Raw genomic sequence first — 22,055 nt, 5'->3', positions numbered from 1 at the left:
AAGCTCGGCTGGACCCGCGAAGATGCTCTGCGTTTTCACCAATTCCGAACCCGAACTCATTCCACCTCTGCTTCTGCTATCTCTCCCACTGTCGAAAAGGAATCGCAACACCGCACTCCTTTGCTTACTCCGAGACGATGAGACCTACTCAGATCCTCCAGGGCGGCGGCGCCCCTGCACCCAAGCAAGGCCAGTATGTGCAGTCCCCTCCGGCAAATGCGGTTATCGTACCACCGACTTGCGGCTTTTCCACGAGATGCGAAAGTCGATGATGCGACGCCTACGTCTACACGATTATTTGGGTCAATTGATGGTGATGCTAACTTTTTTTTTACTAGCTGGCTCGGTGACTGGGGTTCCTTTGGTAAGTGAACTTTGCCTGTCGAATCGCTACAATGGACAAACCACGAAAGAGGATGCACGATGCTGGGTGGTGGGGGAGTGGAAGACCAATGGATGTCCATTGGCACAGTGAAAGAGATTGGATGAGTCGGAGAAGAAGAAAAAAGGATATGAGCATGGCGAAAGGACAAGAATTGGAGAAGATGGACTGCGACGGACACCCAAGCTTGGATCGAACTGCGAATATCGAAAGAGTCACTCGAATACTAACATACGATGATAATAGGCGGTGCCAAGCAGAAGGGCATCATCGACCACGGCATTTCCGCTAACCGTCAAAACCCCTTTGCCGGCGCTGCCCACGATGCCCTCTTCAACACCTTCCGCCGCACCAAGGCTCAGATCTTCTACTGGCTCCCTCCCATGCTGGCTGGCTACTACCTGATGAACTGGGCCACCGAGAGGTACGACTGTCAAATTGCAACAAAAGAAACTCAATATTAGGCCTTGGTGCAAAATGCTAACCCTTGTGAATAGAAACCACTACCTCAACTCCAAGGCTGGTCGTGCTGAGTTCGGCGACGAGGAGGAGTAAAATGGTGCATAACTTGTGTTGGATTATGGGCGTCCAGGAGACCCAGTGTATATCAGCGTCTAGATCAGGTGAAAAAGAATAGAAACGGTTGGCTCTATGAGTAATTTCAATTTATAAATGAGCTGAAAAGAAAATGAGTGATGCATTGACTCTCTGAGCACGAGACTTCACGATATATGGAAATAGACCACTAGAAGATGCTAACAACTTTATATTTCTCTCTTCTCCTAGCATTTTCCAATAGCTCTTAGAGCTTAAACTTCCTATATATCGTAATTGGCAAGTAAAAATGCTGCATCTTCTCTTGAGCATAACTCGATGCAAAAATCCACGGCTCGATTAGGTCATCTGAATCTTGCTCAATGTGATAGGCTCGCAAAGCTTGGTATTTTATCACGTGATCGGCCGCACACCTTGTTCGGCATCGGCCCTACAAAACGCCGAGAAATTTGAGAGGGTCCCCTCACCGAGAAAAAAAGTTTGGCTTGCGTAGGAAATTTTTGAAGAGCGATCGTGCGAGGACGACAAGACATTGACAAAAACGCGACCAAGTTGCGCAAGACTCTCAATTGGTGCAAAAGACGCTAATTGGATTAAATTTGGTCGACTGAGCCTTTATCTACACTTTCTAGGCACTCAATTGTCCTGTCCATCCTTCGTTTTTCCATTTTTACTTAACGGTTTCCCTCGTGCTTTCGCAACACACACAGCAGCCATGGCCTCTGAAAGACCCGACAAGAAGGAGAAGAAGGAGAAGAAGGAGAAGCGCAGCGAGGAGGCTGGCGTGAAGAAGGAAAAGAAGGACAAGAAAGAGAAGAAGGACAAGAAGGAGAAGATCGCCGCCGCTCTGGACGAGAAGCTGCAGCAGGATGTCGCTGGCCAGATCTCTCCTGAGGACTCAGATATGGAGGAGGACAAGGCCCCCGAGGTTGCTCTTGAGCGAAAGGTTGTACCTTTTGCTGTCCCTCTGGCTGATGAGAAGGGCCAGAAGAAGATCTGCAAGACCATCCGAAAAGGTAAGAATCGAGCCACCCATATACGCACTCTCTCTTGGTGTTTCTGTTCAAACAAATGAGCAGCTGAGGTTTGACTTTTACTAACTACGAAATCTTGAATAGCCGCCAAGAATGGTACCCTCAAGCGTGGCGTCAAGGAAGTTGTCAAGACCCTGCGAAAGTCTGCCCCCAGCGCCCCCGGCTACACCTCATTCCCCGGCGTCGTCGTCATTGCCGGCGACATCTCCCCCATGGACGTCATCTCACACCTGCCCGTTCTCTGCGAGGACCACAACGTTCCCTTCATCTTCGTCACATCGCGTGCTGAGCTCGGTGCCGCCGCCAAGACCAAGCGACCTACCAGTGTTGTCATGATCATGGAGAAGGCCGAGGGCAAGAAGAAGCCTTCCAAGGACGCTGAGAAGGACGAGGATGATGACAAGGAGTCGTACAGCGAGACTTATGCTTCCCTGGTTAAGCTCGTGCAGAAGGAGGGCAGCAAGCAGTCATTCTGGACAAAGGGTGAATCCAAGGCTTAAAAAAGAAGAGAGGACGAGGGGATGAAGGAGTGTTTGAACGGTGTGTCAAAGAGTGGGATCTTGTTGATGCGAAGCGCTTAATCTGGGTGTACATTAACAATACCAGAGGGGATTGTCTTGCAGCAAGAACTTTGTTGGGGCAACGGCGGCGTTCAGGTATATAAAGTACTTTCTTGATCAATGGAAAATCTTTTGCGTTTTTATTACAAGCCTTAACGGGCTATTGCTTCTTCGAGTTGACAGTGACCACAAAGTATTTTACTATTGGACAATGAAAAGACATTTCCAAAGCATGTTGGATTAAAAAATGAAGCTATCAAATTGGACTAATATGAGTTGTTGATACAGTAAACCATCAGATGTGATGGACCTTTTTACTACATGATAATCGGTAATTCCCAATCCAAACTCCCGAAAATTACATCAATATGAATAGATGTCGTTTGCTTTACTCAAAGGGGTTGGTCCTGGTTCCCCACCAGTTGAGAACCAGGGCCAGGCCGACAGTTTCCAGCAATTTGGCAGCGACATTGACGCCGACGATGTCAAGAGATCTCTTCTCACTGAAGACCTGAGTGATGAACTGCAGTCACATCCAGTTAGTTTACAGATACGATCAAAAGGAAGAAAGAGAGAAAACGTACTCCAGGAGCTGAAGTCGCCGCAAAGATCAGAGCGCCCAAATACGCCGCGCCCTTGTGGCTCAGTGTGCCCGTAGCATTGAGCAGCGCACCCACGCCATAACTCTGTAGGGCTGAGCCCACAAAGGACGTGCCCCAGGCGAGAGCTGCGCCGCTGGCTTCACGCGAGCGGATGAACTCCTCCTTGGTGTTGGAGGCCTTGGCTCGGTGGTAGGTCTGGCCAAAGATGGGAGCGAGGACGACGAGGTCGACGCCGTGGTTGAAGAAGGTGCCGAGGGCGATGGCGGAGGGCTTGACGGGAGGGAAATCTAGAAGATATTGATGAGTTTCTGAGGAATTTGAATTTGACGATTTAAACGAGTTGGGGTGTTTTGGAGAGTGGCGAGAAGCATTGAGAAGGGATATGGTGGTGAGAGTGAGATTTGGGGAGCTTTGAACTTACATTGGAGAGACATTTTGAGATGGAGCGAATGCTGTGGTGAAGCTTGATGAGTCTCTTGCTATGAGAATTACTATACGAGTGCCTTGTTCGTTACAGTTATACCGTCCTAAGATGAAGTATCTTCAGATCTCAGATCTCACAAAGGGAGAAGAGGCAGACTAGCAGGTATTTGTATTCCGCCCAATTTGATCGGGAGAGTAGGAGCTAGCTCTGTCTAGCAAACATCAATTACGTCTTTAATTTCCCCTCTTAGAATCTCGATTCGCCAAAAAGTATATTCATTTCCCCCCATAGCATACTAGAAATGTCTTGGGTGCTTGCAAAACGATTTCGTCACTTGTGACGATGATGTCACGACTACGCCTTTGACAGTTTTGCCGTGATGAGGCGTTCCGGCTGCCGGATGGGGGAAATTCCATTCTTCCATGGGCAAGCAAAGCTGGAGAATAACTCCGCAATGACTAAGGGGACTAAGGTTAAATCCTTTTTTTACGTTTTGATTAAAATGGCCTTGCTCTTGTGATTGATGGCTTGTCTTGGTGTGTGTTATATTCAGCTTGCGAGTGTGTATGCCCTCCAGGTTGTATTAGGTAATGATGCGACCACTCACTTTGCGGCTTGCCCCTGTCCTTGATACATATGTACCTGTTCCATGTATGTAATACATGCGTCTACATAAACTCCTCTGCAGGGCTGCAAACTATTGACGACGATCTTGCTTTATTCAGGTCCGGCCTCGGTTAGTACTAGCAGTATAAGGCAGTGTAAGACAGCTAGATCCGATGAGACAATCTGACGACTTTACTGCAATGAAACCCCCTCTTCCTCCCTGCCTAAGTAAATACATGACTTGGGCAGACCGCTCTCCTCCTCTACGGCAATGGTAGCGGCAGTAAATATTCCGTATACAGGCCCTAAAAACGATTACGAAAACGCTAGATCTAGCCCATGGCACGACGACCCATCGGATTCTGCCCCAACGCATTTTCTAAGTAAAGACGAGTTCCTGCCTGGCTTTTTCTTGCTCAAGAGATCCACTGCGGGGATGTCAACTTCAGCTAGGCGTGGGGCAGTTTTGCAGTGTAATCCAACCTCGGTCACCAAATCAAGGTCCATGTTCAATCACGAATATTGTCGTCACCAAGATAATATCTCAATCTACAAGAGCAAGAAATCTCTCAAAATCCAGATACGTAGGTAATACAGCGTGTTATACAATTAGTTCCAACATCAAAGTAGCATCGTACAAAATACACAAATCACATCAAGCCAAACAAAAGGCACGCATTAAAAAGACTCGCAAAAAACACAGCAGTCCCTATATTGGCTTGAAGCAAGCTTCCCATAAATCATGCCTCTTCCCATCATAATGCCTAACTACCCTCATCGCCTGAACAAAACCAAATGCCATATCAGAAACAAAATAAGGTCCTTTCCCGCTTGGTTGAAAAGAACATGTTACTCATGCCGGCCAGATGAATACCAAATCTGATGAAAACTCCCATGTCGTCTTTTCTTCGTATACTATCCATACAATCAGGTCGCCGTTTTTTTTCTGCAGAAAAGAAAAAAACTGTGAAAAGAAAAAGAATCTAGGCTGATACCAGCCACCAGAATTCCCTCTTCATTAGCTCCCCTTCCACATTTCGTTCGTCGCTCGTCTCCTCGCCTCAAAGGACTGCCAGTTTTTGCCAGGTTGCATCATGTATATTAAAGTTTGAGAGGAGCAAAAAATGAAAAGCAGAAAAATAAAAAACAAATCTTGCCGTAAACGTTTCCCATAATCCTCTATGCTTGGAGATGGCCGTATTCGCCGCTGCGTAGCCCTAGTAAAGCTCTAACGTCATGAACATACTGGAGGCCTTCCAGCAAAGGTACTAAATGCATCAAATCACTGTCTGTCGGATCGTTTATCCAGCCTTGGATCGGTATGGCATTGTCTATGGGTAAGAAGAGTTAGATCCATGTGTGTGGCGTATGGTATGATATACCGTAGTCAGAAAACTCTCACCTTCATGGAACAAGTAGCTCAGCGGGCTATTGTCCAGAATCATCACCTTGCTCAGATCCGGCTCAACAGAACTCAAGTCTTTGATATACGCTCCTTGTCGATATGTGCAGTGCTGGCGATAGTATCTTGCAGAGAAAAACTTCCTTTCCGACTCCAGCCAGTCAATTACAGGGTCGGCATACTCTTGAACAGAAGCTGTAAAAACAACCAGGTTGAACCATTTGCATATTCTGCGGAGAAATTCGTCACAATAAGGCCGCTTGTTTACCCAGTACAGGATTGGATGCTGCGCAACGCTATTCTGCCCACTCATTCCCAGAGTCGCAGTGTTAAGCTGGACTTCAATCATATGGCCGCTGTTCATTCTTCCTCCCTTGGACATGCTGTGGATGAGCGTCTCGTCAAGGTCCAAGATTAACGTCTTTTGCTGTTTCCTGGAAGGCTCCATAAGATTCAGGTACGATGGCTGTCGTCGGGGGATCAAGGGTCGTGGTGGCGCTGGCGTTTTCGGATACTTTGTTAGGGCGGCGATGGGTGATGTCGGAGACTTGAGCTGTGCGGACAGCTCGCTTCGACCGAGGTCGCCTTTCCCATGAGAGACGGCAGACTGAGACTTTCTATGTTTCCGCTGCTCTTCGTCGTTGAGTTTGATTCGGATGGATCGTCGCGCCGCTCCAGTCTCTTCGGTGGACTGGGCGGACTTGGATCGATTATGCCGGCCTTTGGCGGCACGGGGCTCGTCTTCAGATTCGGATGATAGTCCAGATGAGGATGTATTGGAGGTGCGAGGCGGCGTAGACGGAACTCTAAGATGCCGCGCATTGCGGCCAGTCTTTTTCGAGTTTGGGGTCGATGGATATAGATCGTCTGTGCCCAGCTCGCCGGCATGGAAACCAAACAGCTTTTTCAGCTGTGTCATGGGCGCAAACTTGCCAAAGTCATCGTAGAAGCAAGCAAGCAAAAAGTACCCGGGCGCAGTCAGCGTGGCGAATAGCCACCGAATGGTGCTAATGATGCTGGACGCGATGTCCCGCGGCACCACATGCCACCACCTCGAGCGCTTCCCGTCCGGCTTGGACTCGCAGAACAACGGCGTCTCTTCGGTAGCAAAGGATGCCTCGTCGTCGTTGTCGAATCGTTTCTCGGAAAGGGAGCCCTCGGAAATCAAAGGCTGGGTCTCCTGTCCATCCGCCTTGTCCTCGGACACATCGAGCGCCTTCTCGTCGTCGGATTGCAGGCCCGTGCCGGAGGAGATGCTATTGGATCGGGAGTGGGTGGGACTCGCCGGCGGCGACACGCGCGCGGTGATGATATTAAGAGAGTTCATACTGAACAGAGAGACCAATCCATGGGACATCGGAGGCGGCTTCGGAGAGCGGGTCGGGCGCAGCGCTGTTCGGGAAGACGGAGAGATGGAAGATGCGAAGGACGAAGCGAGGCCTGGAGAGGAGAGACAACAGGCGGCAGAAAAAGGGAGCGTCGCAAGATCCCGGGGAGGCGATCGAGACCGCTTGCGGCTCAACGCTCGTGGCTTCCGGGCTCTAGGACGGTGTCAATGGCCCTGCAGCGCACTCCAGGGGGGTTAAAATGAGCCTCCGCAGGGCACTCGGCAAACGAATGTCATGAGTGAGTCGCTTCCAAGGGGGCGGAAAGGAGCGAGAGAGGCGGGCGGCGATGGCGATGGAGCCGCGGGCGAGTTGTGGGCGAGATGAGACGAGATGCGAATGCGATGGCCACAAAGAGGACCGTGGAAAAGAAACGACGCTACGAGCCACCCGAAAAAAAAAAGAAAAAGGTTCTGAGGGGGCCTCTGTTCTAAATGAAACCAAGCACAAGTCCAGGTCTGGCACACGTTGCTCTAGCACGTTTTGACAGTTAGCCAGGCGTTGAGGCACCCAGAAAATGTTCCCCAAGCAAATCGGGCCAGGTCGTCATCAAGGCCAGGGTATAGCGGGCCAAGCGCTGGGAGGTCAGATGCCGCCCACGCTAGGGCGGGTTTTGGGGGGTTTGCGGCGGCCATTGCAGGGGTTGTTGGGGAGCCCTACCGTCCAATGCGCTGCTGCGCCTGGAGCCCGTTTCCGGTCAGCAGTGCCGAGGTGTGGCATCGTATCAAACGTGCGTCGAGTCGAGGTGGTCGGAATATAACCACGGCAGACACGGGTACAGGTACATGTCGGTATGAGACGGCGTCTTATCGTTGCTGTTAGTTAGACGCAACATCAAGGCAGCATGAAAGATAAATTCGACATCTGTTAACTCTACGTTATATCACCCAGAACCTATATGCTTCAATATACTTTATACGCATATCTGTGATGGTACGATTCTCAGCCGTCTTTTTCTCTTTACTTGGGCGTACCTATCTTAGTAGTCCCTGCGCTAGCATGTGTCAAATCCAGCCCGTTCGTATCCGAGCATGTGGTTGACCTGAGCTTTTAATATATTTTAGCCTCCCAGCCGCTACTACTAACTACAAGTAAAGGAAGCGAAAATCGTGAGACAAAGAATGGAAGAAAAAATACAGAGGCTGGCTGTGTCTAGCTTCAACCTACTTTTATACGAAAGTATCAGCTACTTGTGCACCGCCGTTATGTCTGGTATGCATTCAGGTATCGGGGCCGCTAAGCGCAAATCTTACATTAGTGCATACTCTGGGTAGTGTGGGCTGCGTCTAAGCTGCATGTCCGAAATTCTTTTTTGACGCCACTACCACAGGCTTTGCATGTTGAGTCACGATCGCAAAGGCTCTTCTTGCGCCCACAAACCATCCCAAACCCCGCTCACTTCCACCACACCCATTCCCGAGCTTCTGCGATAGAGCGCACCTCTGGCATCACTTGACGCTATCACGTCCATAATTTTTTCTCCCTTGTGCCTTTCAAAAATTCGCAGTCAGCGCAGCTATCAACATCCGAGTCGGTGTCCGTCGCACAAAATTCGAGTCATAGCGCTGCTAGTCATCCCACCGAGCATCGGCCCTTCGATAAGCGCACACGAAGCCAAATAAACAACAACAAAGTCTACGATGCCCTCCGTCTCTGCGGGCCATGCGCTCGACCTCGAAAAATACCTGAAATCTCTCAAAGGACAGGCATTGGAAGCTTCCATCAACAGCTTGATATCGTATGTGATGTGATCCATCAGTAATTCGCAATGCGGGGCACGATAAGATTGTCGCATTGCGGCACGACTTTTCTTTTCATTGGTCGCGGTGCGATAAGTGGTGTACTGCCAGACAGCATGATACTGACAATACACTGCATATAGTCTTTTGAAGCGAAGACAGATCAGAGAACCCGAGCCCTGCGCCATCGCTACCGCCCACATCCTGCTCCAAGTTGTTGCCCGCTCAAAATGGCACGACGTCGACAGCCTCTTGCTCAACGTCTCAAGAACCGGCCGTAGATTGGTCGACGCCCAGCCCAACGAGCTTGTCATTGGCAACATTGTGCGCCGTGTTCTTGGCCTAATCCGAGACGAAGCTTCCGAGGATCGAGGCGATGGTGGCGACGAATCGGCCAGCGAAGCTCCCACTCCAACTGACATTGTCCCGCCAACCTCCATCAGCCAGCAGTGGTCGTCAAAACGGTTCGACTCAGCCAATAACTCAACTGTTGCCTCACGCCCTCCGCTTGTCTCCTCTTACAGTTCTATTAATCCGCCCAAATCACTGTTTCACCTGCTATCGACCTCACCTCCCGCTGATGGAGATGTGTCGCCTTTCAAAACTTCGGGCGCTTCGACCCCCACCTGGCGGGGAAACGCAAGCCAGATCCATGCGCTACGCTCTGAAGTAATTGACGGTATTGAGGAGATTAAAGACGAAATTAGCCAGGTGGATGACCAGATTGCCGCCTCTGCTGAAGTTCAGATCCATCCCGGTGACCTGGTACTGGTTCACCAGCCATCCACAACAACTGAACGGTTCATTCTCCGCGCCGCCCAAAAGCGCAAGTTTACTGTCCTCATCGCCATGGCGCCGCCGAGAAGACAGCATTCGCCTGAGAACCAGCATGCCACATTCAGAAAGAAGCTGTCGGCAGCCGGCATCACGGTGGTGAATGTGATGAATGGTGGACTTATGGCTTACATGTCAAGGGTCAACAAGGTCGTCATTGGCGCGAGAGCAGTGGTTGCTACGGGAGGTGTTGTGGCCGACGCTGGTTCTGCTGCTATTGCACGAGCAGCCAAGGAGCAGGGCGCTGCTGTTGTCGTGCTCAACGGCATCTACAAGCTGAGCCCGGAGAGCCCCTTTGACGAGAGCTCGCTGATTGAATGGGGCGACTCGTCTACGTTTGTGAGCTTCTCAGACGGTCCTCTGGTGTCTGGCGCAGAGATTCGAACCGCCCTCACTGAGCTGATTCCGCCGGAGCTTATTGATACCTACATTACAAACCTGTAAGTTGGAACCCGGCGATCTATCATTTCGTCTCTTTTTGATTTTCTTTCCAGTATCTCTTCTTGTGAGTTGAGCACATAGCTAATCGTTTGGCGACTATAGGGGCACACATTCACGCGACCATCTGTCGAGCCTCATCGCAGACCACTATAAGCGAGAAGATGCAGACTTTCACATCTGGGAAGGGGCTCTCCCGTGATGACGATGACGATTTCACGAGGAATGATTACAAAATAAATAAGTAAAAGAAGCAAAAAGGATTAAGGAACCTTCACCATATACATAGTGACAAGGCAAAAGATACTTTGAAAGAATAGTATAGAATGTTCCTGACAAAAAAAGAGAGAAATCAAACTCATCAACAAATGGTCTTCAAGTTTCGTCAGTACAATCAGGAGCGAAATGGGTGTCCTGTTCAAATAAACTTGTGGAATCCAAGTCGCACGGGCATGTCAATTACAGTGCTGGTTACTGTTTACGCATATATGGAACTTGAGCTTCGTATTTGACGACGTAGGTGCAACAGCAGTTTATCAGATCTGAAATATGGCCTCAGGCAATGAGGTAAAAAGCTACAAAAGGGCAATGTGCCATCATCGTAGCCAAAGCCACTCCCTACTAAGATCTATTTTAGTTATGAATAATGCATTAATCCTTCATTCAGAGGGGTGCAGTAGTTGTGCGACGATGTTAGAGTGATATCATTGTGCTTGTCACCCTAATCATCTGACCTGGCTCGCTCCAATAGAGGAGTATTCGAGAGAGCTCAAGATCCATATCAGAGAAATTAATTTGAGATAAACACGGGGACCTGGTTCGCGCTGGAGATACATAGGCGAGCGACAGATAAGCGCAGAAAACCACTTCAAACATGCTGGGATCTATTGACGAACTGCCAGTAGTGGTATAAAGCATAATTGATTAAGGAAATTATTATTCAGCATCTCAGTTTCGTTATCTAACACCCCGTCTGTGGCCCAACAAGACAGTCAGCCCACGCATAAAAATATTGAACTGCCATATGGACTTAGAGGTAGTAGAGGCAGTAGAGGCAGTAGGAGCAAATAGAAGCAATAGATTAAAATAGCAGAAAATTCGTAACATCATCATGGCTAGGGTACTAGATAACGAAGCCGGAAGGTTAGATAAAAATTCCCTTGATTTAATCCATGAAACTGACCCTCATCTAACACCAGGTCACCAGCTAGCTCGTAATGGTTCTTTGATCCTGCCATCCGACTTGTCAGCAATACTATGTACATTACTGAATGACCATATCATCTCGCAGTCTACGTACTAATAGAGACGACGAGCATAAAAATGATCTTTCATGCCTAAATCTCTTGCCCGGATTGGCTGAGAAGTTCAAGCTCAGCCTAACCAAAATATCCAGCAACGTCCTTCTGGCACAATGATTCCTTTAACGTCGATTAGCATCACAATCAGTACTTTGGAAGGCGTGTTTGTCGGTAGAAATTCGCATAATGCTTGATTACTTACTTAGAAGTAGTCGATCACCGTCCAAGATCTCTGTTGCTGGCCTACCTCAAGTGTATGGGACTGGCGTCGCTGCACACCTCTAGGGTAGCCATGGTGGCATCGATCTACTGTTATCAGACTGACAATCTCTTAGCTTTGTTAATTTGCATAGCCTTTCGAGATTGTATAGCCGATTCCAGTATCTGGATGATATAGTGTGTATCGGACGGGAAACTGGGATACCAGCCAATGTAGTCTTGCTTGTCTTGAGCGTGCTCATGAAGCTGCTTAGCTAACTCTAGTGGTGTTAAAGAATGATTGCCATGGAACTTAGGCTGAGCACCGTATCTATTTCAACATCATCTAATTCTAGCTGATGCTCCACAAGTTTTTCAAGTCCGAAGTACGAGGCAATCATGATGGTCGTGAAGCCTCGAGGAAAGTTGGTTTGCGTACTCGCCCAGTAGATCCTAAACCAAGTCAAACACCGTCTTGACCTCACATCACAGATTCGCTCCAGTAATTCTATAACCTCATTTTCTTCGATATCTGACGCTCGGAAGTGAGTAGCCCAGTTTGCGGCAGAGTAATCGAGGAAGACGTGATTGCGAAGGTAGTGAGATACATCCCCACCTATAAATTCATCAAGAGGATGAGTCTCAAATTCAGTAAAGAGCAGGTGATAAATACAAATCTGGAAAAGAAGACGATGTGACTCTGATAGCTGGAGTGAGGACTTCCATACGAGCTTATTATCGTGGTGGTTTCTTCCAGAGTCGTCTCCTCGGGGATCTGGATTGTATTCTTGACGGTCTGGAGCGCATCTCCAGATCAAGAACTCTTTTGCAGTCTGATGAAGGAGATAAATCTTCTTGTCTGTGATTGTTATAAAGAGGCCGCAGAGATCTCTAATGTCCTTGCTGATGCGCTCGTCTGGTCTATAGTCCAGATCTTTATAAGACGTATGATTTGGCCCAAGAGCCAACGCTAGGTCCATTTCTGCCAGAGTCAAGGGCCGTTCTGCCGCGACAATGATATGCAGTAATTTCTTAGCTTCTCCTTTATTCTTACTCTTAGCTAGAATCTTGTCGTATGCTTCATCGACGGTTCGTGGGAGTGTGGAAGTGATTTTGCGTATCTCAGTCTCATTAATCTTATTGCTGATTTCGGTTTTGATCCACTCAAGGGTGAGATAAACCCATAGATATGTCTGATTACGAATAGCCCTGAGCTCTTGCAAGAGCAGTCTTTCTTCATCTTCTGTAAGATGCAGGTTTGCTTGGATACGCGAAACCCTGTCTTTTATGTAAATATCGATCTCTTCAGCAATCTTCTTGATCTCTGCTTCGCCTTCCCCTTTTAAGCGGATTACAGGCAGTCCCGGGATATTGAGAGTCTGGAAGCCGCGTCCAATTTTATCATAGGGTCTACTTGTTATAAGAAACTTCAAGTTGACGCTCATCTTCATGTCATTTCCTGCACCGTAGAATTTGCACAGAGCTTCTGCAAGGGCTGATGTAAAATGCAGCTGAGAGCGCCTTTCGCGCTCCTCTGATCCTCGAAATCGTCTTTAAAAAAGAAATAGCAGATTGTTCTAGATTCCGTAGTTTTAATCTCATCCACCAGATATTTGGCTAAGACCGACTTTCCGCACCCAGGATTTGCAGATACCCAGAGCATACTTGACGACTTATTTTTTCGCCACTGACGAAAATGATCATGACGCATAAACCATTCACCCGTGCCTGGGACCCGATCCGGATTTCTGTTCTTTCTATCCAGATATGGTGAAGTATGAAGTCTTTGGATTATATCTTTTCGAGTCTGGTCGTAGTTATTGGATGGAGCTTTAAAGCAGCAAAGGTCAGTCTAATGATAGTCAATCCAGATACCAGTGTTGTGATTCCATACCGATGTGCATAGTCATCGCGCTATAGTTATTCATTGTGCCACTGCCAGTATTAATCTGTTGTTCTTAACCGCTATAGTGAGACTGGTAACCCGTTCCTCTAGGGGCAACATCTTAAGCGAAGTTTATTTCGTTGCGGGGTTCCATTTTGCTCTCAAGTTACGGCAGTGTCAAGGTTCGGGCAGACAAGAGTCGGGAGAGGATTTGGTTACCTGCGATCATCGTAAGCAGTTGTATAGCTATTCATTACAGGGAAAGTGAGTGTTCATGCGTCGTAGCTGTGGCTCTCCAAGGGACTATGAAGAGTATATAAGGGCAAGGCTTGGGCTATTCGAGGTGTTGATGCCGTGGTTGGAAATATATTGCGAGTAAAGGATGGCCCTCCGTCACTACCAACAAACGCGGCTAGGTCATGGGCGGCAAAGGCAGGTTGAGGATGGATCCAACAAGTCACCAGAGCCGCAAACAAAAGGAAAGGGAAGCTATTCAATGAAACGCAGCCAGCAGTAAAAGAGGGGTTGAGACAGCTGAAGCTCACAATATAATCTGTCGCCCTCTTCTTGTGCGGAGCCCGGCGCTGCAGGCTGCATAAGGCCCCTCCAATGGCAGCCGACCACGGGGAGCAAGACATTCACGATCTAGAATCGACCCAGAAGATGTCAAAGTAGCATGAAAACAAGGGAATTGATATCCATACTAAAAATGCCAAACTCAGTGTATGCTAATCCAGCGTGTTTCTTCGCCCGTTTGGCTGGGCTTTTCATTGCGCATGGCTGTCACTCACCTCTCCCTCTTAATAGACAGATTTACTGGCTGCTGTTATAACAGCAAATATAGAGCACTTTGTTATAAGATTAATCTCTTTTATTAACTTATCCGTCGTTGGGTAGAGTGGTTACTGCTCGTATGTCTATCTCTACAAGACGAGGGCGACGATGCTGTCGGGTTTTGTATAGGGACCTCTGCCGGTCATTGTATGAGGAGCTGATAGCTTGGTCGGCCTATTCGTATCTTGCATTTGCTGCCTACGATTTATTTGGATGTTATTGATAGGGAGGGAATCCATATGTCTCACAGGATATTCCCAACTTTCGTTTAGGTGGTAGCAGAGAAGACCAACGGGGAAGCAGGAGCTACCACAATGCTTCCAATAACACAAGCCTTATTTCATATGAAGATTAAAATGGAATTTGATAATAGAAACGACTCGATGCAGCACACCGCCCGGATCATCAGTCTTGTTGTAAAGAGGACGGGGATTTCGCTCCAAACTATACGATGGACGTTAATATGTATACATGTATGCACGTCTTGTCTGCCTTGTGCCTGACTAGTAATAACTTTGTCCGGGGTACAGCTCCATAGTGAGAATAACGGTAATTAAAGTTGAATGCCAATATGACATCCAGTCAACACTACCGACAACGTATTAGCAGCATAACCATTAATTAGCTCAACCCTAAAAGCGGCCTCAGTCATAATAAATGATCTCGCTCCCGCCAAAACGTCACCGAAGCAGCCGGCCGCGTCAGCAGGCATAGGCGGCCCAGGTACCCCCATTGGCTCCCTCTAAACACCAGCGGCCGACCCGTAGGATCAATCAGGCGATGCTACGCTCGGCTAACCCCAGCGCCAAGTGACTCTAAACAGGCTTCGGTGCAGCCAACGTAACGGGGCTGCGTGGCCTGGCATATAAAGCTGGACAGCCCGGGAGCCACTAACAGCCTAGCCGGCCACCTCATCACGACGCTAAATCCGCCACTAACACGACGACGATTTGGGCTGAAAAAGCGCCCCGCGTCACGCAGAAAGAGACTGGATGCGACGAGGCATAACGCTGGTGCGAGCTGAGACCATAAAGATCTGCTGAGGGAGTGACAAACGGCATTCGTGTCTTCTTTTCTTTCGTTTTGCCACACACAAAACAGTCTGCCATTTGATTTTCTTGTCAATTCTGGGGAGAGCTTAGGGGGTATAGTACCCGGTGTCTGCCTAGAAATCGTGGCCCGTCTTTAAACTTCTACAACTGCCATTGTTCAGACCTTCACCATTCCCATTACTTAATCAGCAATACACTGCGAGATATTCTCCAAGACGATAAAGATAAAATACTTTAATCCCCCGGAGGATAGCAGCCAAAAAGTACTTCATTGCAGAGTACACACACTCATACGGCTTGTAGCCGCCATCGCCAAGATGAATCCCAACAACAGCAACAGCAATAGCCACAGCAACAGCACCAGCCATCTCAACGTCCAGGGGGACGAAGTTCCGCCGCCCCCATATTCGGAGACAGACGTCTACAGCAATTCCAATGGCTCTCGCTCCCCTCGCCCGGCAGTAGCCGCAGCAACTCCATCTCACAGCTACGTTGACGATGCTGCTTCTTCGAATGCCGAAGATGTCATCTACACGCCACCCCTTAGTCCGCAAAACACTTCTGATGCTGGACAGTCCGCGGCTTCTCTATACTTTGATCGGAGGCCAGTGCCTCAGCAAAACGCAACGCCCCGCGAACCTCTTGTTCACACCATTGAGGTAAATGATGCTTCGCGGCCTGACGATTTCCCCTACCAGAATGACTGGGCATCCCGAGATATCTCTGCCCTGGACTGGTCTACTTTTATCAACTTTTTGATTCCCGATCACAGCACAAGACAGAATGAGGCCATTCTCCATAGAAAGCTGCGGGATGAGATACAGTCAAACTCGGGCAAGACTAACGATACCACATCGCAGGTCGAAGCACAGCTCGGCCGGAATGCTGACACAGGAAATACAATCAGCCCTGATTCTATCCAGCGAAGGAGAGATGTCGAAGCCACCGTCCAGCAGTGGAACGATGGCTTCTTCGGCCCTCGTGGCGTCCAAGTCAACCTTCAGCCCCTGAGAGCTCCTTCGACGCAGATGCCCGGTGCCTGGGAAACCAACTTTGACCAGAGACCTGAGGCTGCTCGATCTACCCAGTCTCCGCAGACAGCAGGCCGTCCAGAGCCTTCCAGCTGGAGTCCCTGGTCTGGCCTCGTCATGGATAACAATGGTATTCGATTTGGCAATTCCTTTGTGGCAGACTCAAATGGCCTGCGAATTGGAAATCTAGTTATGGATAACAATGGTGTTCGATTCGGAAATGGCGAAGGGCCAAGCCAACAGCAGCAGCAACGGGGCGCGCCAACTACGGATGCTAACCAAAATTCTCGTGGTCGTGCTGCACATCAAGAAAGCTACCCAGACGAGAAAAAGGATCACAAACGCTCGTCTTCTTGCTCGTCTATCTCATCCTTGTCTTCCATGAGCTCTGTATCCTCTATTGGTTCTCTCCCCAGCTATGACGACGTTCCCAAGAGCTCGGTGCAGCTTTACATAGCCCGACTCCAGGACTGGACCAATCATCCTGATCAATATCGCACCAAGCAAGACGTTAAACAGCTAAAGGCTGAACTCAAAAGCGTCCCCAAAATCAAAGAAGCCATCTCCGAGGAGGATAAGAAAGCTCTAAAAGCACAAATCAAAGCATTGACGAGTGTGTGGAAACAGATCAAGAAAACCCAAAGAAAAGAACGCAGGGCTCTCAAAAGGGAGCGCCGTGCCCAGAGGAGAGCAGAGTGGAAGGAGAAGAGACAGCATAAGAGGGAGATGAGGAAGGCAGAGAGAGAGGCTCGAAGAGAGGCTCGAAGAGAACCTCCTGCCCCTCCAGCTCTCCCTATTCCACCGATGCCACCGCACCCTGCCGTACAGGTCGTGCCTGCTGTGCCTGCTGTGCCTCCGGTACCACCGGTGCCTTCAGGAAATCCTCCACCGTTTACTGGCAGCTTTCCCTGGGGCCCTCGCAGCCCGGGGAGAGGAGGCTGGGGAGGAAGGGGAGGAAGGGGAGGCAGAGGTGGTAGAGGCGGCCGAGGTGGCCGTGGAGATCACCAATCTAATCATCAGGGTCAAGACTGGACTGGCGACAATGGTATATTTGGATCACGCGGCCCATTTGGCTCTGGCGGCCCATTTGGCCCTGGTGGTCCATTTGGTCCTGGTGGTCCGTTTGGCGAGAAGGGCATCTTTGGAAACGGCGGCAGCGATGGCTGTGGTTCAAACAACTTCTTTAGAAATACTCCAGAACAGCGACAACAAGCGCAACAGCAGCGTGATCAGCTACAGCAAAGGTTACAGCAACAGCGTGATCAGAGACAGCAACAGCTAGAGCAAATGCGTCAGCAGCATGCACAATTGCGGCAACAGCACGCACAGGAACGTCAGCAACATGCACAGAATATGCAGCAACACGAACAGCAGATGGAACAAATCCGACAGCAAGCTATCAACAGCGGCATGGCATATGGCTCTCGCTCCATGCCGGGCTACTGGCCCGACGAGAAACAAGAATATACGATTCCCGTATCATCAGCAGATGACCCGCAGATCGCTCCCTCTGGCGCCACGGCAGCAAAGTACCGCTCCATCATGGGCATCGAGACTACGATTGAGCATCAGCTCGCTGCGGCGGACAAGGCTGAGCCTGGTCCTGAAAAGGATGCGCTGGAATGGAGCATTGCTGAGATGTTGAATCAGTTGGAAGTTATGAGGATGGAGGCTGATGAGGAGTATGCAATGGAGCTGAGCGGGCAACAATGAATTACATGATTTTGCAACTGTATTCGAGATTTCGGGCTTATGGGATTTTGGAACCTTGAGGGATTGATGACCACTCACTTTATTTCTTTATTCTTTTCATTTTTTTCTTCTTCTTCTGTGGATGTATAAAAAGAGCAAAAACATTTACAATAGCGTTAAAGATACCAAAGGTCATGTTATATATAAATAGGCAGTCATTACGAAAAGGGGGAATAAAAACAAAATATCTTACTGTAAATCAAAACTTTTCCGTCTTCATCTCAATTGCATTCTTGATTTATAGGCAATGCTTTTTTTATCTATTCCTCTCCTCCCAGTGTTTTTGTTCCCGTAGAGTAAAAAAACGAAAAACCAACCTCACATCCGAAAAAAGCCATATGAAAGAGAAGGCATCTGCCCTTCCCAGCAGAAAAAAAAAAGTACAAGATATAAAATAACCACAAGTAAAGTCGAACATCTAAACATAAATCCCAACTTTTTTATACACGAACAGCCCAGCTTGAAAGAAAACAAGAAAAAGAAGAATGCCCATTTTAATGCTTGCTCTCATCCTTTTCTACCAAATCCCCAACTCCCAATCCCCTCCCCACAGCAACCTTGACCTTCTTCTCCTTCTCATTCGCCTCCGGGTCTCTGCCAACCTCGCCCACAGCCTCACCCTCATCCACGCCCTCGCTCCTTATCGCCAAATCAGCAGTAGCACCAGCACCCTCCCCATTCGTCTTCTTGCTCTTCTTCTCGCCGTCCTTGTCCTCGTCCTTATCCTCGTCCTCTCCGCCGGCATAGCGCTTCGCGAGCTCGGCCACGTCGTCGAGGTCGAGGCGCATGCTGAAGGCATCCTCGCCGTCGGCGTAGTACTTGCTCTCGGTCTTCTCGTTGCGGAATTTCAAGGTGTCTTCGTAGAGGTGTCTGGCGGCGACGTTGGAAACACGGACGTGGAGGGAGACGTATTTAGCTTGGAAGGTTTCCACCATGGCGAGCTCTGGATTGATGTCCAAATTAGTCACACACCATTAAATCATACTTGTTGAAAACATACGGCTTTGTCTCATGAGCTTCTCAGCAATTCCCAGCCGTCGATGCGTCCGCATCACACTCAAACTGGTAATGTGTCCATGCTGCACACCATCCGTCGGCTCCTCCTCCATCTTGGCCAACACGTAGCCCACAATCTTGGGGTAGTCATAGGGTCCCTTGCGCGGGCGCGAGACGTCCACCGCCACGAAGCTCAACTGCGGCCACGACAGCGCATGGTAAAGGTAGTACTTGAGGAAGTAGTTTTCCGGCAGGTTCTCCAGGTTGGCGTGCTGGATGAGCGGCAGGTCGGCGGTGGTGAGGAGGCGGATATCCATGGTGGGGGTGATTTATGAGTTGAACAGAAATATGGCTGGTTTCTGGTGGTGAGAAGAGAGATGCAAGAAGCAGAGGAACCAGAGTCGGCAAGGCAGCGGATAAAGTTGCGAAACTCGGTGCAAGGCCGAAAGAGATTCCCCCACCAAAAGCCTCGTCCACTGCGGGGCCACCCGGTTTTGGTGCCCAGGAGCTCTAAACAGAGAGCTGTCAATGAGATTGTTTATAAGCAGCAAAAATGCGCAAATGTTCAATCATCTTAAGTTCCAATTGAATAGAAAGAGGGCTTCTTAATTTAACTCAAGAAAGAATCTTAGAAAAAAAAAGGAAATGTTGAATTCTCATAGGCTAAAGGCATCCTAGTACTACTTAAACATCAAACTCCCAGCTCACATACAACTTGGCTCAATATACATCTATTGTCTTTTCAATTCTTTTTCTCTTTTTCTGTTCTTTTTCCTTTATTGTCTTGTCTCTTTCTAATTATCTACTTTCTTCTCGCGAATCGGCAAGTCTTTCGTTACCTCAGCCGACGTCGTGGTCATGCCCCCAGCAGCAGAGGCCTCATCTTGAGCCTTAGCATCCACTTTAGCAGCGGCCTTGGCAGCTTCAGCCTTGGCGGCCTTGGCGGCCTTCTTCCTCTCCTTGTCCTCCTGCTTCTTCTTCTTAGCGGCAGCTTCGGCAGCACGAGTCTCAGCAGAACCGCCGAACAGCTCCTTCCACTCGGCAATCTTCTTGTCCTCAATTCTGGTGAAGAGGTAGGCGGCCTTGCCAATCTTGTGGCCAGCCTTAATGACAGTGGGTTCCCAGGTGTCAGGGATGAAAGCTAGCTTGGTGTTCAGTTGCTGGCAGATAGATTCAGAGGTAGATGGCATATAAGGAGAAGCCACTGAGGCGAGCAAGTGGCAAAGGTTCAAAGCAAGACCAATGGTGGTGTGAGTCCGCTCGGGGTTCTCAGCCAGGTTGGCGTTGTCGAGTCGGCCCTGAAGAAGGTTGTTGCCCTCTCTGCTAATCTCCAGCAGGGCTTTGCTGCCGGCACGGATGTGAACATTCTCCAAAAGGTCAACGTACTCCTTCAGCAAGCCGTTGACGGTCTGAACCCAAGCGCCAAAATCAAAGGTATCATCCTTGTAAGAGGGGTTGAACTCGGGAACGACGCCATCCAGCTTGGCGTTGACAAACTTGACAATACGGTTGACAAAATTACCAAAGTTTGCGAGAAGCTCGCTGTTGTTGGCCAACTGGAACGACTGCCACTCGAACTGGGTATCACTGGTTTCTGGTCGGTTTGATAGGAGGTAGTATCTCCAAACAGATGGCGAAATGCCAATTTCTCTGGCCTGGTTGCCAAAAACACCGATTCCTCTTGACTTGGAGAACTTGCCGTTCTCGTAGTTCAAGTACTCAGTAGTGGAAAGGTGGTTGAGCAGAGTCCATTTGTATCCGGTACCAATCTCGGATCCAGGGAAAATGACTATCATTATACATGTCAGTTCAATCTTGAAAATAGAAAATCATTCAGCACACGAACCTGTGTGGAAGGGCACGTTATCCTTGCCCATGAACTGGTAGAGGGTGACCTCATCGGGGTTCTTCCACCATTGCTCCCACTCATCGGTATAGTTGGCCGTGATGGAAGGATAACCGATACAGGCATCAAACCACACGTAGATGACCTTCTTTTCGTATCCAGGCAGGGGAACCGGCACACCCCACTTCAAATCTCTGGTGATACTGCGAGGCTCCAGACCCTTGGTCAGCCACGACTGAGTAATGGAAACACCGTTCTGGGGCCAGCCGTATTTCTTGTGCGCATCCTGGAACCACTTGTTGATATCACCCTGCAGTTTCTCGAGACGAATGAAGACGTGTGTCGTATCGCGGGGCACGGGAGTTGCGCCGTCAATCTTGCATCGTGGGTTGACCAGCTCAAACGGATCCAACAGGCTTCCACACTTGTCGCACTGGTCACCGCGAGCGTCATCGTAATTGCACTTGGGACAGGTTCCCTCAACGAATCGATCAGCCAGGAAAGAATCGTGCTTCTCGCAATAGGGCTGTTTTGTCGTCCGCTCCTCGAGGAAGTCGTTCTCATGCAGCTTGAGGAAGATGTCCTGCACAATCTCCGTCTGCTTCTTGGTTGAGGTTCGGCCAAAGTAGTCGAAGCCAATCTCGAACCACTCGTAAATCTCCTTGTGCTTGACGTGGAACTCGTCACAGAGCTCCTGGGGGGTCTGGCCTGTCTCAAGAGCCTTGGTCTCTGTGGCCGTGCCGTACTCATCTGTACCGCAGATGTACAGCGTCGGCCGATCGCGAAGCTTGCTGAAGCGAGAGTAGACATCGGCACTGAGGACACTGCCGACGACGTTTCCGAGATGAGGAACGTTGTTCACGTAGGGAAGAGCGCTGGTAATCAGGACGTTCTTCTTGCCCTTGACGGGCAAGATGGGATTTTCAACCGCCATGGTGATGGGATCCGATCAAACTGCTTGTTCTTGTCTGACACTGCTGAAACTCCAAACGCCGCGTCTATCGATGCTTTTATGCTTCTCCCAAGCTTCTCGAAACAAGCGTCACGCGAGTCTAAGTGACTAACTCGACAAGGGTCCCGGTACAAGAGTCAAATCAACGAAGGGCGCAAGTGCAAAAAGATGCATACAATTCGAGTCATCGCACTGCCCCGCTATCGCTGTGCGCCTTAATGGCGGGGTGTGTCGCAAAAATTCTGCC

General features: G+C 49.2%; 9 protein-coding genes across 9 annotated transcripts; 4 read left to right on the top strand and 5 right to left on the bottom strand.

Annotated features, from left to right (window-relative positions):
* Positions 1-3: 3 nt before the first annotated feature.
* GGI43DRAFT_398722 (ubiquinol--cytochrome-c reductase subunit 8) lies at positions 4-1,071 on the top strand. Its single transcript, XM_083205247.1, has 4 exons — positions 4-193; positions 339-364; positions 629-806; positions 880-1,071. Exons 1-4 carry the CDS (start codon positions 138-140, stop codon positions 935-937), a joined length of 318 nt encoding a protein of 105 aa, XP_083063570.1. The 5' UTR covers positions 4-137; the 3' UTR covers positions 938-1,071.
* A 490-nt stretch (positions 1,072-1,561) lies between these two features.
* Positions 1,562-2,593, top strand: GGI43DRAFT_298638 (50S ribosomal protein L30e-like protein). The gene is made up of 2 exons (XM_083201495.1): positions 1,562-1,953; positions 2,056-2,593. The coding sequence occupies exons 1-2, from the start codon at positions 1,653-1,655 to the stop codon at positions 2,469-2,471; spliced, it is 717 nt and encodes a 238-aa protein (XP_083063569.1). The 5' UTR covers positions 1,562-1,652; the 3' UTR covers positions 2,472-2,593.
* A 326-nt stretch (positions 2,594-2,919) lies between these two features.
* Positions 2,920-3,567, bottom strand: GGI43DRAFT_381417 (DUF1761 domain-containing protein; the record flags this gene model as incomplete). The annotated part of the gene is made up of 3 exons (XM_083203121.1): positions 2,920-3,054; positions 3,116-3,420; positions 3,555-3,567. 3 exons carry the CDS (start codon positions 3,565-3,567, stop codon positions 2,920-2,922), a joined length of 453 nt encoding a protein of 150 aa, XP_083063568.1.
* Positions 3,568-4,728: 1,161 nt separating this feature from the next.
* Positions 4,729-7,194, bottom strand: GGI43DRAFT_298632 (Nem1-Spo7 phosphatase catalytic subunit NEM1). Its single transcript, XM_083201494.1, has 2 exons — positions 5,566-7,194; positions 4,729-5,494 (listed from the first exon to the last, which is right to left on the bottom strand). The coding sequence occupies exons 1-2, from the start codon at positions 6,920-6,922 to the stop codon at positions 5,343-5,345; spliced, it is 1,509 nt and encodes a 502-aa protein (XP_083063567.1). The 5' UTR covers positions 6,923-7,194; the 3' UTR covers positions 4,729-5,342.
* A 1,221-nt stretch (positions 7,195-8,415) lies between these two features.
* GGI43DRAFT_298543 (translation initiation factor eIF2B subunit beta) lies at positions 8,416-10,409 on the top strand. Its single transcript, XM_083201492.1, has 3 exons — positions 8,416-8,688; positions 8,833-9,963; positions 10,067-10,409. The coding sequence occupies exons 1-3, from the start codon at positions 8,591-8,593 to the stop codon at positions 10,161-10,163; spliced, it is 1,326 nt and encodes a 441-aa protein (XP_083063566.1). The 5' UTR covers positions 8,416-8,590; the 3' UTR covers positions 10,164-10,409.
* A 1,004-nt stretch (positions 10,410-11,413) lies between these two features.
* Positions 11,414-13,338, bottom strand: GGI43DRAFT_298546 (uncharacterized protein). The gene has a single exon (XM_083201493.1). The coding sequence runs from the start codon at positions 12,909-12,911 to the stop codon at positions 11,751-11,753; it is 1,161 nt and encodes a 386-aa protein (XP_083063565.1). The 5' UTR covers positions 12,912-13,338; the 3' UTR covers positions 11,414-11,750.
* A 1,749-nt stretch (positions 13,339-15,087) lies between these two features.
* Positions 15,088-18,219, top strand: GGI43DRAFT_398699 (uncharacterized protein). Its single transcript, XM_083205246.1, has one exon. The coding sequence runs from the start codon at positions 15,549-15,551 to the stop codon at positions 17,973-17,975; it is 2,427 nt and encodes an 808-aa protein (XP_083063564.1). The 5' UTR covers positions 15,088-15,548; the 3' UTR covers positions 17,976-18,219.
* GGI43DRAFT_398698 (acyl-CoA N-acyltransferase) lies at positions 18,220-19,471 on the bottom strand. Its single transcript, XM_083205245.1, has 2 exons — positions 19,015-19,471; positions 18,220-18,957 (listed from the first exon to the last, which is right to left on the bottom strand). The coding sequence occupies exons 1-2, from the start codon at positions 19,325-19,327 to the stop codon at positions 18,509-18,511; spliced, it is 762 nt and encodes a 253-aa protein (XP_083063563.1). The 5' UTR covers positions 19,328-19,471; the 3' UTR covers positions 18,220-18,508.
* Positions 19,472-19,638: 167 nt separating this feature from the next.
* Positions 19,639-22,038, bottom strand: GGI43DRAFT_398696 (methionine--tRNA ligase MES1). Its single transcript, XM_083205244.1, has 2 exons — positions 20,857-22,038; positions 19,639-20,799 (listed from the first exon to the last, which is right to left on the bottom strand). The coding sequence occupies exons 1-2, from the start codon at positions 21,788-21,790 to the stop codon at positions 19,805-19,807; spliced, it is 1,929 nt and encodes a 642-aa protein (XP_083063562.1). The 5' UTR covers positions 21,791-22,038; the 3' UTR covers positions 19,639-19,804.
* Between the last annotated feature and the right edge of the window lie 17 nt (positions 22,039-22,055).

This window comes from Trichoderma evansii (assembly GCF_050947405.1).
Source record: "Trichoderma evansii strain SZMC 28006 chromosome Unknown GGI43scaffold_4, whole genome shotgun sequence".
Lineage (NCBI taxonomy): Eukaryota > Fungi > Ascomycota > Sordariomycetes > Hypocreales > Hypocreaceae > Trichoderma > Trichoderma evansii.
This window is presented reverse-complemented; position numbering and strand designations above follow the sequence as displayed.